The 15,435-nt window shown below is 32.8% G+C and overlaps 1 protein-coding gene and 1 long non-coding RNA gene across 3 annotated transcripts in view; one reads left to right on the forward strand and one right to left on the reverse strand.

Annotated features, from left to right (window-relative positions):
- Window positions 1-11,321, forward strand: part of LOC109180798 — a 30,409-nt gene extending 19,088 nt beyond the window's left edge. The window contains exons 4-5 of the long non-coding RNA XR_002054121.1: window positions 10,183-10,189; window positions 11,311-11,321. This is a non-coding gene — a long non-coding RNA (uncharacterized LOC109180798). The remainder of the gene's footprint in view (window positions 1-10,182; window positions 10,190-11,310) is intronic.
- On the reverse strand, window positions 151-8,033 carry LOC109180795 (glutamate--tRNA ligase, cytoplasmic-like). Of its 2 annotated transcripts, none has more exons than XM_019330498.1 (7): window positions 7,862-8,033; window positions 7,293-7,446; window positions 4,050-4,146; window positions 3,728-3,881; window positions 2,066-3,144; window positions 1,250-1,717; window positions 151-712 (listed from the first exon to the last, which is right to left on the reverse strand). In XM_019330498.1, the coding sequence occupies exons 2-7, from the start codon at window positions 7,427-7,429 to the stop codon at window positions 467-469; spliced, it is 2,181 nt and encodes a 726-aa protein (XP_019186043.1). In that variant the 5' UTR covers window positions 7,430-7,446; window positions 7,862-8,033; the 3' UTR covers window positions 151-466. The 2 variants fall into 2 exon arrangements, with proteins under 2 accessions (XP_019186043.1, XP_019186044.1); XM_019330499.1 differs by having other exon boundaries at window positions 7,838-8,033.
- Window positions 11,322-15,435: the final 4,114 nt, after the last annotated feature.

Consider the following 15,435-nt stretch of genomic DNA (forward strand, 5'->3'; position numbering starts at 1 on the left):
GAGCACTTATTCGCACCTGAAAGCGACCCTTAGTTGTTTAACCAAATCAAATAGTTAATAATGGACAAATAAACCAAAATTGACTGATAAGCTAACTATATTATCAAACATGACCTAAAAAATAAAAAACAAAGCCAAAACAAAGAAAAATAGCATACAAGTTATACATTTAGGAATTGTATGAAACTAAGCGAGCAAAAATATAATGGTCAATACATAATGAATCCCTTGTTTTCTGTCAACAAAATGTATCAAAATTAACACAGATATGGAGACTCGATCAGAGATCAATAACAAGCTAAGAATTACTCAAATTCGAAATCATTAATTGGTAAATTAGTGAATTCGATCTCATGCATTTCTAGCAACAACAAAATTCCAAGTTACGTTGATGAATCTCCTTTCGTGTTCATACATTCAACGTAGCTGGCACCAGTACGTCTGCAGTCGTGAGTGAGTCAGTAATTCATTGGTGTTTGGCATCTGGTGCTGCAAACCTCATTACAGGTTGCTGTTTTCCATCTGGAATGGCAAAGAGAACAATTGGGTCTGTTGTCCTGACAAAGGGAACGTCGCATCTGAAGTAGCCTTTTCTCTCCAACTGCAATATATCACCTCTCTTCAAGTCTCTCATGTTTGCATCCCCAAACGCACAAGTCTCCTTTTTTGTGCAGGGGTTGACAACGTCAACGAAATCTTCATTTTCCTCAAGCTGCAAAAGAGCACATGCACTTGTCAAAGTAACAAGGAAACACACTTTTCTCTCAACTAAAACACTGTTTTGAGGCCACTCACCGTGGCTAAGTTACCCATCCCCAAAATAAAAGGCCACATAGATTACAAAAATTCTACACATTACTGCCATCATCTATACCCAAAGTAAAATCTAGTTCCCAAAAGGTGGAATCATGTATAGCTTAGCACAGGTATTAACTAGTTGAAATATTTTTTTCCCTACGTACTTGTAGCTTATGAAAATGAAGTCTCTTCTCCCAAACCTATACAGAAATTTTCAATAGATTTTTTTTATTTATATCTAAGATAGATTCCGATGGAATGATCTAATAAAAGAATAACTTCACAGCAGAAACATTTAGAAAAATGACGTTTAGTGGCCTCAACTGTCAAAGGTATCACTCAGATTGTCAAGGCAAATGTGAGCAAGTTCAGTAACCAAATCAAAAAGAAACACATGAATAACACCTAGTTATCCGACTATCCCTTGTCTGAAAAAATGTATGTATCATACCTTCTTTTTGGTGATTAAATAGTCAAAATCAACCAAAGAGAGCTTCAAAAGTTCATTTGTATGAGGAAGCCAAGTGAGCTTCAATTTGGTAGTCTTCACAGAGCCTTCAAGATGCAGCACCCCAGTCAAATTTACAACATTCCCCTGCTGATCTTTTTCTATACTCTTCACAATAGCATTACCCCAATCCATTAAAGTGACTTCTTCATCAACAGAAATCAACTCTGCATCGGCATAGTCAATCCAAACTCTTTTCGAGTAAGTGGTTACCTTAACCCCAGCACCTTCATATTTCTTGTGCTTTGGTATGGTACGTGTAAATGGATCTTCTGGGCCATCACTTAAAGTCAATAAGACACGTCTTTCTGCTATCACAGCAGTGTGCCGGGGACACACAGGATCAATTATCTTCTTATTAATAGCCCACAGCTTGTCCCACTCCATGAGATTCAGATTCTTTGAGGCTCCCTAACAATCAGGTACAATCTATATTAAGTTTCAAGACACAAATCTACAATTTGTGATTGTTGTGACGTATCACTTACATGTAATAACAAATTCTAGAGGACATTTACCAGATATACAAAATTATCAAGCATGTATATAGACAGATCGAACAAGTTACTTCATCTGCCTCCCTCCCAAAATTGTTAGGAAGCTAGGGAAAAATAGTTTTGAAAAAAAATAAATAAAAGATAGGCCAACTCAAAACCATATATCATGACAATGGACAACATATAAATTGAGAGTTTCCTTACTGCATTTATGTAAAGTCAATCTAAAGTAGAAATCAGAAGGATATTCTAAGTCTCTTACTTGTTCAAGAATGAACTGTATCAAAGCCTCAATCTTCAGCCCTCTGCGCACAATTCCTTGCACAGTAGGAAATCGTGGATCATCCCACCCTTCGACCAGTCCATTTTTAACAAACCACAGCAGCTTCCGCTTACTAAGAAGTGTATAAACCAGGTTCAGCCGACTGAACTCATATATGTGAACTTTTTGGAACCCCATATCGGTCTGTATCCGGTAGTACTGATCATTGCGATCATGGTACTCACTAGACCTAAGTGCATGTGTAATGCCTTCAGTGGCATCAACAAAGGGACAAGCAAAATCATAAGTAGGGTACAGTTTATATTTGGAACCAATCCTATGGTGTGCAGTGTCATTGCAGCGGTAATATACTGGATCTCTAAGCGACTTGTTAGGATCCTGCATATCCAACTTCCCTCTTAGACAGCACATCTTACCCCTCTCAGAACCAGCAATCATTTCCTTCCATAATGCCAAATTTTCCTCAACAGTGTTGTTCCTACACTTTGATTCTATACCATTCATTCTTTCCTCCTTCATCTGTTCTCGTGGTGTATCATCAACATATGCTTTCCCCTCTAGAATCAATTTTTCAGCCATCTCCATCAACTGAGGAAAGTAGTCTGATGTGTATGTTACAGCTTTGTATTTAATTCCCAAAGTCTCAACATCTTTCAAAAGATTATCCACGAACTCATTACTTTCTTTGTCTGGATTAGTATCATCAAAGCGCAAAATGACATCACCTTTATACCGCTCAGCAAAATACTGGTTTAGAAGTGCAGCTTTAGAGTGACCAATATGAAGAAATCCACTTGGCTCAGGTGCAAACCGCAACCGTACCTTGCCAACCTCAGCATCTGGAAGATCTACCTCAAATGTAGAAGCAGAAGGATTAGCATTTGAAACTTGCTGCTCATTTACTTTGGCTGCTGCCTTTGTGGAGCCCTTTTTCCCTATATATGTTGCGATGACTTCACCAAGAACAGCTTCATATGCTACAAATATTGTGTTGAACCACCTTACCAGATTTTGGTATTTCTTTGATCTTCTAAGACTTTCCCATCTCTGTCCAGCTCCTGCAATGATTGGATTCCTAAATATTGATCCAAGTGAATATAGAGGAGCACTTAAGACTCTAAGATTGTGAAGCTGGTTTAGGTAAGCAAAAAACAGATAACTTGCAATTGATAATGACTATGGGAAAAGAGTAAGGAGCTTCAGAGCTTGGCTGTAGTTCAGATGTTAGCTTGAGCCTTCTGGTGACTAGCTAACCATTCCCCGGTAAAAAGAAACAAAATTGAAAGCAAAGAAGCGGAAAGAGGACTTTAGACTGATCAATCAAGTTGATATAAGGACAAGAAAAATAAATAAATAAAATACATAAATAGAGGCAAGCTCTGATTTCCATGCCTTATATTACACATACATTCCTTTACTTCTAAGCAATCCAACTATATTATCTTAGCATGGCTACCTACGAATTTTGCCAAGACCAGTTTGACTTAGTGCCAAGGCAGGCTGATTTAAAAACGTAAATATAGTACCAGTTTGATCCAGCAATCAGGTAGGTCAGGAAAACACCAATATATTGTTTAAAAATAATTCCTGAACACTATCCATGCATAATGACCGTCAAATAAGTCAAGTGCACACATTTACCTGCAAGACCAGACCAGACAGCAATATCTGCAATTGAAAGACTATTCCCAACCAAAAATGTGTGCTGCATCAGAAATTGGTCCACATAATTGCATGCTCCCTGAAATTCAGAGCCAGATGCAAAAGTAGGGGCATACTCCAGCCATTCATCTATCTATAACAAAAAAAAAAAACAAAACAAAACAAAAAAAAAATAAAACAAAAAAAGGGATGGAAATATTACAACAAAAGCAGAAAGGTAAAGTACACTGCCTGGATACCAAAAACATTATTTTAAAAATTCCTAAATATATTGAATGGAAAAAAAAATTGGATAGTGCACCTGGCTAGACTCAAACGAATCCCGCCGGTATAATCCAGGAGTGCTTGCTACACGGCCAATATACCTTAACAGAACAAAAGTTCCCCGCAACTTTGATCTGTGCATTACACTTAGTTAGCATTGGCATGCAACTAAGAAAAGTTCAAGGGAATTATAGGTCTGTATCATTTATTTATCACTTGCAGGGACCATTGAGCTTAAAGATGTTGGCCCTGTTTGGTAAAAAATTGGCCTATAGGCCAATTTTGGCTTATTTGACCACTATTAATTGTTTGATTTAGTTAAAATATCAACATAAATGTTTGGTTAATTAGCTTTTTGCAACCCCAAAAGGCTAAAATTCAAAAAGCTACTCTAAGCAACTTTTTCAATTAGCTTTTTGAGAAAAGAAATTATACCAAACAGCTATCAGCTAACAGCTAATTTACCAAACACTTTTCTACAATCAGCTAATGTTATCAACTATTTATACCCTTTAATTAACACAATCAGCTAACAACTAACAGCTATCAACTAACAGCCATTTTACCAAACAGGGCCGTTATCTTACCCAAAAGCTATCATAAACCGAATCATGATATGAGACCACAAATATGCCTTTTTTATAGGTAATTGATACCTAAAAAGGCTAAGTGCTCTAATACAGATTTTCAGGTCTATTACTATCACAATTTCATTTATATATATATATATATATATATATATATATATATATATATATATATATATATATATATATATATATATATATATACATATATATAGATATATATATATATATATATATATATAACATGATCACAAGTCCTATGGCAGCACAATAACCTTAGTATCAATAAGTATCATACACAATCCCATCTGAGCATTCACTCACGTAGATTAATAGTCAAGCAACTGGTTTTAGTTATGATTTAATTTCTTTCACCTTAGTTAAGGCTTCACACACTTCGAATTCAAGGAACAAGGATGCTTGCAACAGCTATAATACCATCTTTGATCCCACAACTATTGCGCCATTTCCACTTTCACTTTGATTGCATTTGGTCCCTTGACTTTTACAAATTACAAATTGACCAAATTTCGTCTAAAATGTCTAAAATGGCCACACTTTTACCAAAATTCATACTTCTTCAAATGAGAGCATTCTGGACATTTTGGTGTAAATTTGGTTGATTTGAAAAAGCTGAGAAACCAAAAGTGGTTGAATTAAAAGTCAATAACCAAAAGTGGAAATGTCATTATAGAAGAGACCAAAAATGGTATTAAATCCTTGCAACAGAACAAATAAAACTTAAGAGAACAAACATTCCTTGCAACTTCAATCATTGCATAATAGTTACTTCAGGAAATTGTCTCTATTTCTGTTTTCTAATATTTTAGTTTTCATTCTGTGTGCTCTATTTTCAATTTTCTATTTAGAAAACTTGTTTACTAACACTTATTTAAAAATAAAAATGAAAAAGACTAATTTATAAATTAACACAAGTTTAATTTCAAATGATTATTAGACCTTATATTTAAAATATTTTTGGTTATGTTTAGTTTAATAAATGGAATAGATACAACTTTTACTTTTAAGTTTAATATATGTAAGATTTTTAAATTTCATATCCGAACCAAATTTATATCCGTATATAAGAAAACTTAAAATATGTTTTTATACACACACACACACACACACACACACACACACACACACATATATATATTAAAAGATTTTTATATTTGAAATCCGAACCAAATTTATATCAGTACACACCGAACCAATGATCTATTGAGTTCAATCAAAATCTAAAACATGGTGTACAGTTCAAGTTCTAATTGTGATAATGTGAATATTGTCTAACTTTAAGCGTAAGCAAATAAATTATGTTTATATAAGTAAATGCAAGTACAAAAAAATTGAAGATGTTGATAAGTAAGAGAATATGATAATAAATGTAATCATTGTAATGAATAAATATGTAAGTAGATAATGGCGAGAATATGGTTACAGTGATATATAGCCAAATAGATGATAGAGATTCTATATTCCATTTAGAAAACAATTTTTAAAAATTCACCAGGAAAATCAGTTTTTAAAATGGAAATTGTGCTAGTAAACATGTTTTTTTTTTGTTTTTTATTCTCAAAATATCCCGTTATCCAGAAAACTAGAAAAATTCTCCCATTAGTAAACGGGCCCATAGGTTTTTGCCATTCCATTATCATTAGAGACTAATAAACCTATGAATACTATGTTACATACATAAAGGTATAAACAAAATTATGATATGAGACACAACACCTAAAATATGTTAATATCATAGATTCAGATCTAATATATTTCATTTTGGGTTTTTTAAACTCATGTTCACAAGTCCTATGGTAGAATAACAATCTTTGCTTCATACACAAGTCACTTGCATAGAAGCATAGTCAAGAAATTACTTTTAGTGATGCGCAGTTTATCAAATTTGTACAATGTTAGAAGAAGAAAATTTACAAAATTCGGGATCATTTTATATTATCAATGAAGAATCCATGCACTGAAAATTCTTCGGAAATGAAAGTAACACTCAGTAGTGACCTTGGGAATACCATGGTTTATGTTGGGCTAATATATCAAATCAAGGGTGTAGAAATTTTTATTTCTGGAGTCCAAGCTCTAAAGTTTAAACCCAAAAACTTGACCAGTTTGTCTAATCAATAGCTTGTTCAAGGAAATAACTAATCAAAAAAAGACTAGTTTCAAGGAAACTTATAAATCTTTACTTCTAGGGTACAGTACAGGTTTTTAACAAGAGACAGCCCCTTCCAAGGGAAGAGAGTTCTATGTTGATCCCAAGCCAGCAAGTCCTTACGATATAGGGTGTCTTCATGATACACATACATAATTAGAGTATTAGATTAACTTCTCGGAAATGAAGCAACAAGTACATTGCACAAATCTTTGTTGAAGAAAAAACAAAAAGAGATAATTCCTTCATCATTGTAATTTGTAACCAAGCTCACATGAACAACTAGACATCAATTTACAATCACAAGAAATAGAAAGAGGAACACACAACAGAAAGATTAGTACTTCTTATCATGCAAAATCATAAACATAATGCAAACTAACAGCCATAATTGCTATCTTATCTATTTTAATCAATTTTTATTAGAATATTCAGATATAAATATACAGAAATATGCACAAAAAATTACTCTGAAAAACATGGCATATACTGTCAATAGGTGAATAAGCAGAAGCTGGGTTACCCATTAGGTAGTAGAACTGTGGGTGGAGAACCAGGGCTGAGAGTTGCATCTGCGGAAAAAGCAACACCGGCAATTTTTGCAGCAACAAAGACAGCCAGCGGAGGACTATCAGAGGATAATAGGATTTTGAGTTCCATAGTAGCTGATCACTAGACTGACAAACATGAGTGGAGTTCACAACTTCAGAAAGTTACTAGACAAATTGTAATCTATAACACCAATAATCATTTGAAACTGTGAAGTATAGCCACAAAGAAAATAAAACCCAACAAGAAATAAATAAATAAATAAATAATAAACTTCAGCAGGAGAAAATGATTAATAAAAAACATAAAATGGTCCTACAGCTTCTACGAAATAATACATTTTCAACATGTGCTAGCTAATCCTACAAAAATTAACAAATAAATAAATAATTTGATTGATTTTTTACTTTAGCTCAAAGAATTAACAACTCATACTAAACAACTACGAACAGAAAACCAAAAATCAACTCAAATTTTAGCAGAAAAACATAACTGATCAATTAAACACAAAATATATACGAGTGAATATGAGTCTTGACTCACAGACTGGTGATCAGCAATGGCAGATTCAAAGTGCTATTTCGCGAGGGCGAACTACTAGTTCTTGTTGAGTGATCGCAACTCGCCTGTAGCTCTGCCGACTAGGTGTTCGAGCTCAACGAGCCCGATGAGCGATGGCGGCGCTAGTCCCGGTGGTTTCTTCTTTGAGACTTGCAGTGGCGGGCTAGGGCTTAAAGAAGAGTAAATTCCGGTGTGTATTTTTTACCTTCACTAGATTACTTCTTTTTTCTTTTTTTTTACCATACTTTAACCCAATAAATAAAAATAAAAAATAAAAATAAAAATAAAATTAAAAAAAATATTAAAAAAAAAAACTCTTTCATTGCATTTTTTATACAATATGTTCCAAGCGAGTCGGCTATTAATCCTAAATTTTTAGAATCTCTACTCAAAAATTGCTGAAAGAGGTAAATTACGAGTTCCTAAGCAGCCTCTCAGTCCATCCCTAACTATCGTTGACTCAACGCACAAGGGGATCCACCTCCACACTTCGATCAACTTGGTGAGTCGAATCTCTAACCTGGGGAGTCCAAGGATACAAACTCTAGTCGATGGAGGCATAATTCCAAGATCTTGTTGGTGATTTTAGGTTAAGTGGTCTACCACTTGAACTATCCTCACGGGAAAGTCAATGCATTTTCCATTTACAGGAACTTAAAAGAATACATATATACGGAGTAACATTTTACATAAACTTTAATTGACAAAGATTTTGTTTGGTAGAGTTTATAGCTTATTTTAAGTTACAAGTTTATAGTTAATCTCTTGTGAGACCGTCTTACAGAGTTACAGGTTTAAATCTGTGAAATAGGTCGGATCTAATAACAATGTGTCATAACAAAATTGCATATATAATCAATACTTTAAACTATATAATACAGTAAATAAAAGAGTTAATACCCGATTTGGTCCCTCGACTATTAGGATTTCACCAGTTTGGTCATCGACTTCCAAACTTGCTCAATTTCATCCCCAACTATGCAAATTAAACGTCAACCAAAATGGTCCTCAATCCAAATTGCCGTTTGTTAGACGTCAAAAATGATGATAGAAACGTAATTTCATTTTCTTTGCTGCCCTAGACCGGACCAGAACAACCGGGAGTGAAAGTGAATGAGGCTCCGACAGAGAATACTGTTGCGTGGAATCTTGCCAGGGAGAAGGCTACCGTGGTTACTACTGTTTTGGCTTTTAATTTCTTGGCACTGGTGATATTTTAGAGGCTAGTGTTGCTCAACAAGCCCATGCCTTGGAGGTGGCGGCGACGACGCTCCTTCACGTCACCTGGTTAGGCCATCTACATGTGCTCCACCTAGGGTTTTGAACCCATATAAATAGAACACTATTCCATTGTTTCTCCTGATCCCCTCCATTTTGCTTCTTCACTCCAAGTCTTAGAAATATGCTAGTAGAGATAAGAGAATCACAGTAAGTATATTTACCTTTCATCTTCTCCATTCATTCCATCTTCCAGACTTGTTCATCCATTCTCTGCCTTCCATCTCTGCGGTGTGTTTGAGCCTAGTATGTGTTTATGTTTGTATGAGGAAATAGGTGGTGAAGGTGGGAATCTTTGAAGGAGAAGGAGAGGGATCCACACTAGAGAAGGCCAAGCTCAAGGTATAAACTATGGATTCCCAAAACTACAATTTTTAGTCTGCTAAATGCTAGATTCTTGAGATTAGATATGTAGAAATGTCATAGAATAATTGTTGATGAGTTATTTGTGTGTTGATGATGTTATATGTATGATTTGTGGTTGTCTGGAAGAATTTGTTGAAGGTTTGAGATGTTTTGTTGGAGAAGAAGACCTCTGGTGCACACTGTCTAGTGCACCAAGGTGACCTTGCGGCCCTAGCCAACGGATCTAGGAGAGATCCACTGGATAGGACCGTGGTCCAACGGACCAGGGTGACAAATCTTAGCGAGATCCGTCACTCAAGGCTGCTGCTTGGCGGAGCCAAGTGGCGGGGCTTATCTAGCCCCGTCACAAGCTCCGCCAGGCCAAGTTTTGAGAAGGTCGGCCCCTTTGAGGCTCAGCCCTGTGTTGTTTCGGACCGGGATTCGTGGGCCCTTGAGGCTCGGACACGCGGGCTCGTAACGATGCGCTAGTATGAGTTGTTTCGTTTAATTTCAAGTAGAAGCATGTTTAGCAGAAGCATGAAAGATGAACTCTGTGTTTTTTAGGCTTTGAAATGCATGACAATGAAGTATATGTTTTGCTTCTATTCTCAAGATTGGGTAGTAGCTGTGCTATTTACTTTGTTTAATTCTTGAGTTGTTGATTTGTTGAGTTATTTGAGATTAATTGTTTAAGGCAGTGCATTCCAAGTTTCACAGTAAAATAGCACGTTCATCAATTTCACGATTCATGTATAATCGAGGCAAAGTAAAGCCTAAGTCATATTTCAAAACCTTATATCTATTTTGGAAAATCTATATCTATATGCATTGAGAAATTTGCATGACAATTAGATATCCAATATGAGAAAGAGAAGTTATTTGAGATATATGTGCATTGAGAAGCTTGCATATTAATGAGATCATTTGCTTGAGAATAGTAGTTGCATGTGATATATATACTATTTATAAAGTGAGGAAAATCTATGTTTTGGAGGCCCCCGTTAGGACTATGTCCTTTCGGAATAAAAGAGAAAGAAAGAAGTTTGAGAAAAGAAAGAAACGGTCACAGAGGACCGATAGTTGTTTTAGAAGTAACTTGGTCGATATTTCCGAGTTACTAGGTTGGATACTACCCGCTGGGCTTGGAATCCCAGTTAGGGGGTGTGTACACTGACAAGTACGATACCTGATTCCACAGAGTTTATAAGAACCATGAGTACCGGTTCTGTGGGCGAGATGAGTATTAGGCCGGCTAGATGCCGAGCCCGGATATGTCCATTCGCGATTCGTGAAGTTCCTACCTCGCCCACGAGTTCAGAAAGAAAGCAAGAAAAAAGAAAAAAGATAAAAGTGAGTCAAGAGACTCAGCAGAGATCCTCCGCAGAAAAGTGTTCCTTTTTATATAAAGAACGAAAGTGTATCTATATATTTATAGCATCCTATCCTTACTTGTATAATGATATAGCATATGTTTAATTTAGAGCATTTGAGAAGTACAGTCTTATCGTTGTTTAAGTGTTAGCATGAAAGCATGGTTTTACTTGTTAAGCTTCAGTTGTCTCTTTTTCTATAAGCATGATTGTGAGTAGTGCATAGTAGACTATAGTTGGTTTATATCTGTTTATAGCATGTGAATGCGTTCAAGTATGAGTTATAAGTTAAAGCATGTTTATATGTTTAATAGGTTGCGAGCATATAGAAGTATTTATGTATAACTATTGAGATTCGTTGACTAAGTGTCTAGATTGCTTATATTCATACTTGAGAATGTGTGTGAATGCAAAATATTTTCAAACCTATATCTATAGTACTTTACAGGGTTGAGTGGCTTTATACTTAGCATTAATTGCTAACGGGTTTATTTTCCTACTTGTTTTATAACCCCTTTCAGGTGGACCCAATACTTGAGAGCGCACGAGGATAGTTTAGTGCGTAGCTTTAGTGGTGGTAGGTATAGTTACTAGATCAGTACCTCTTCCTTTAGTAATACTTTTAACTGGTTGTAGTAAACTACCTTTTTGATGGTGTGTAGACACCGGGGTTGTGTCCCCTGTTTTACCGTTTTGTTGAACTTTGACTCTAGATTCTGTAGTTATTTTTGTAGCCTATGCAGTTACCGTGAGTGGTGACATTCCCTTGGCTTATCGTTTTGGATGGTTATTTTAGTTACTTAAGTTATTCCTCGATTTATGTTAATTAAGTTTGTTTATTATCGGGTTTTAGATTTTAGAAAAAGGGGGCGTTACAGGATGCGTAGACGACAGTGCTAAACAAGAGGCGGACATCCTCGAAAATATCGTCCAATCCTAAGGACTCCAAGTTATCTCGGATGGCGGAGGAAAACCAGTCTCTAGGTTCGAAGAAATCATCGTCTTCATATTCGACATGGTCCCAGTTCATCGTTAACGTCCTCCGGCGGCATAGCAATCCAAGTTGGGGACGCTAGGGAAGAAGATGACTATGGGAATTTCATATTTTACCCTTTTAGTTTGACAGTAAAATAGACTAAGGACCATATCAGTTAACGTTTGCATAGTTGGGGATGAATTTGAGCAAGTTTGGAAGTCGATGACCAAAGTGGTGAAATCTTAATAGTCGAGGGACCAAATCGGGTATTAACTCGTAAATAAAGTAATAACATAACATAATTGCAAATATGATAACTCTTTAAGCCATATATATAATAATTTATATTCATTGGTCAAGTGAAGTCTTACTTCCTTGTTCATTTTCTTTATTAGTTTTTTTATTATTTTTAATTTACATTTTTGTGTTTTATAGTACTTTTCAATTTACATGTGGTAGTTTTTTCCTACATGTTTCATGTGTTTTTTCCTATGTGGTCTAATGGTACCCGGGTTGGACTTCCATTTGCAAAGTTACGAGTTCGAGCCTCAGTGGAGGCGTTATTGGTTCTTTGTGTTTCAGTAGGTTGAGAAAGTATATGAACAGATACTACAATGTAATAGGGCTAGTAACATCCAAAAAAGGTTATCATGTGAAAGTATTGAACAAAATAGTAATATTTATTATATTTGTATAAAATACTTGGTAAATAAATAAATAAATAAATAAATAATATATATATATATATATATATATATATATATATATATATATATATATATATATATAAAACATATTTTGTATTATAACTTTGATAGCTTTCAACAAAAAAAATTTATAACTTTGATATTTAATTACAAGATAATGTAAAAATAAGACAATGGACAATGTAGTGAATATAATAAATTAATAAATTTGAAGGTAAGAAATCTTTGAATTGTAGAAAATAAAGATAATATAACTAATGAAATTATATCTATTTTTAAATTTTTTATAATGAATAATTTTTTTAAAGCAAAGGCATTATAGACATCTATTTCTAAATTAATTTTTTTTTTTTGAAAGTTACTGGCTCTATTACATTGTAGTATCTGTTCATATACTTTCTCAACCTACTGAAACACAAAGAACCAATAACGCCTCCACTGAGGCTCGAACTTATAATCTTCCAAATGGAAGTCCAACCCGGATACCATTGGACCACATAGTCTTGGTAATTCTAAATTAATTAAATGCATATGTATTATTTTTTGTTGTAGCTACTAATTTATTTTAATTTAATAAGAGTAATAAAGTGGCGTACATGCTTTTCACCAACAATAATGAAATCATTAATTTTTTTTTTTAATTTCCATTCGTTATTGAGATAAATTATTTTGAGAGTTTGTCAATGACAATTGCTGTCAATTGCTAATAAATAATTTAAAATATATGGTCACAATAGATATTGTAATAATGATATAGTAAAAATTAAATTAACTTACAAATTTCTTTAGAAGTTTTCATGCATTGATAATATTATGATGTGTAAAATTATTTAATTGTGGCCAGTGGGATGGATGTCAACATTGTCAATTCTTTAAAAAATGATCGTACCATTTTAGAGTTCAGGTGTAATTGTATTTATGGCCGACAACTCTGTAGTTAGGTCGGGCAGGTCTGACCATGTTGTAAGAACAATTTTGTCCGATAAAAAAAATAATAGTATAATATTTGTAAAGTAATGTACAATTGTACCATTATAAAAATACATACAAAAAATATTAATACCATAATGACCTAAAAATCATTCCAATAATGCAGAAGCATAATTGAAATATTAAGTTTTGTTCTAAATAATCAAAAGAAGATTAATTAAACGAAAAAAAAAAAAAAAAACCTAATTTTTTTTTAAATGCAAGAAAATCAAATGATTTTTAAAGTTTCTGATTTATAATCTTTGATGCTTAACTTTGAATGCTATGTATTTAGTCGGGCTAATTATTTGACCAAAGTTTATGTTAAATTTTATATTATATATATTTTAATACGTTTTAACATATTCGTAGTATATGTTTAACAATTATGCCAACTCTAATTGGGATGAGGTTCGAACCTAAGACCTTTTTTTTTTTTATAGAAATTAATGAGTAAGTTAAGAATAATAAATAGTTAACGGAATATTCCGTTATTAAAGTTTATACTAACGTAATTTAGGGTTATTATGAATAAAATAATATAATAGAGGGTAAATAAAGAAAATCATTAAATCATTAAATAATACTAAAATCCAAATAATATGAACCATTCATTTTAAGAAACAATTATACCGACATTTTTTTTGTTCCAGTTAAGGACCTAACATTATTGTCTCTTATTAGATTTGTAGATTTGTAGATTAAATTAAATAAATTAGTAGCTACAACAAAAAATAATATATAGGCATTTAATTAATTTAGAATTAGATGTGTATAATGTCTTTATTCAAAAAAAAAAAAATTATGCATTATAAAAAAAATTAAAAGAGATATAATTTCTTTAATTATATTATCTTTGTTTTTTACAATTCATTAATTACCTTCAAATTTATTAATTAATTAGATTCACTACATTGTCCATTGTCTTTTTTTTTTTTTTTTTTTTTTTGCACTGTAATTAAATATCAAAGTTATAATACAAAATATGTTATATATTTATTTATCAAATATTTTATACAAATATAATAAATATTAATATTCTGTTCAATATTTTCACATGATAATTTACGACACACATCTCACAACACATGAAACATTTAAGGTGAAAAACTACTACTACCAAATATCAACAGACGCTTTAAATATAAAGCGTTTATACTACAACTAAGATCACAGTCATATACACAAGACAAATCTAAAATTTCCTACACCATAATCTCATTGCATGACGATGCCCTCTATGCTACCACCATTAACCCAATTGCACATGACATACTATCAATAAAAAAGAAGAGGACGAATACTGAAGATGAAGACAATGACAATGCTACCCAAAAGAGAATTAAAAAGACTTAAAGAAATTTAATCAAAAGTAGTATTTATTTAGACTATCATTTTTAGACTAAGTATTTAGACTAACATTATTACAAAGTTGCAAACATTTTTTTTAATGACAATTATAATCAATCTCTCATATTTTATCTTGCATTTTTATTTTTTGAATTATTGATTTAAATAAATAAATTCGACATTCAATTACCTATGTATGGACATCTCCTATATAATCTTACATTGATATACTTTTTTTGAAAACTTACATTGATATATACTTTAAAAAAAACATTGATATACTTTAAACTACTTATTTAAAAATAATCATGGGACATTATCTCAGTTCAAAAAACTAATAATATATATATATATATATATATATATATATATATATATATATATATATATATATATATATATATATATATATATAAAAGTAAAATTCTCCTATTTCATTTTCCCGCCCAAACTTTTGTAGTCAAATTAATTAAATATTTTATATTTTATTTGTCAAATACTTAATAAAGCTTATTTGGTAAGCAAATGAAAAATGGAAATTTATTAACATCAATATTATGA

The sequence above is a fragment of the Ipomoea nil genome, unplaced genomic scaffold, assembly GCF_001879475.1.
Source record: "Ipomoea nil cultivar Tokyo-kokei standard unplaced genomic scaffold, Asagao_1.1 scaffold1034, whole genome shotgun sequence".
NCBI classification, from domain to species: Eukaryota; Viridiplantae; Streptophyta; class Magnoliopsida; order Solanales; family Convolvulaceae; genus Ipomoea; species Ipomoea nil.

Bases quoted from the DNA above. Each gene is read 5' to 3' on its own strand.
- LOC109180795 (XM_019330498.1), bottom strand. From the start codon at position 7,429: ATGGAACTCAAAATCCTATTATCCTCTGATAGTCCTCCGCTGGCTGTC. The intron at 1,718-2,065 runs GTAAGAGACTTA...CCTGATTGTTAG, and splicing joins TACAGTTCATTCTTGAACAA to GGAGCCTCAAAGAATCTGAA. The intron at 713-1,249 runs GTATGATACATA...GCTCTTTTGCAG, and splicing joins ATTTAATCACCAAAAAGAAG to CTTGAGGAAAATGAAGATTT.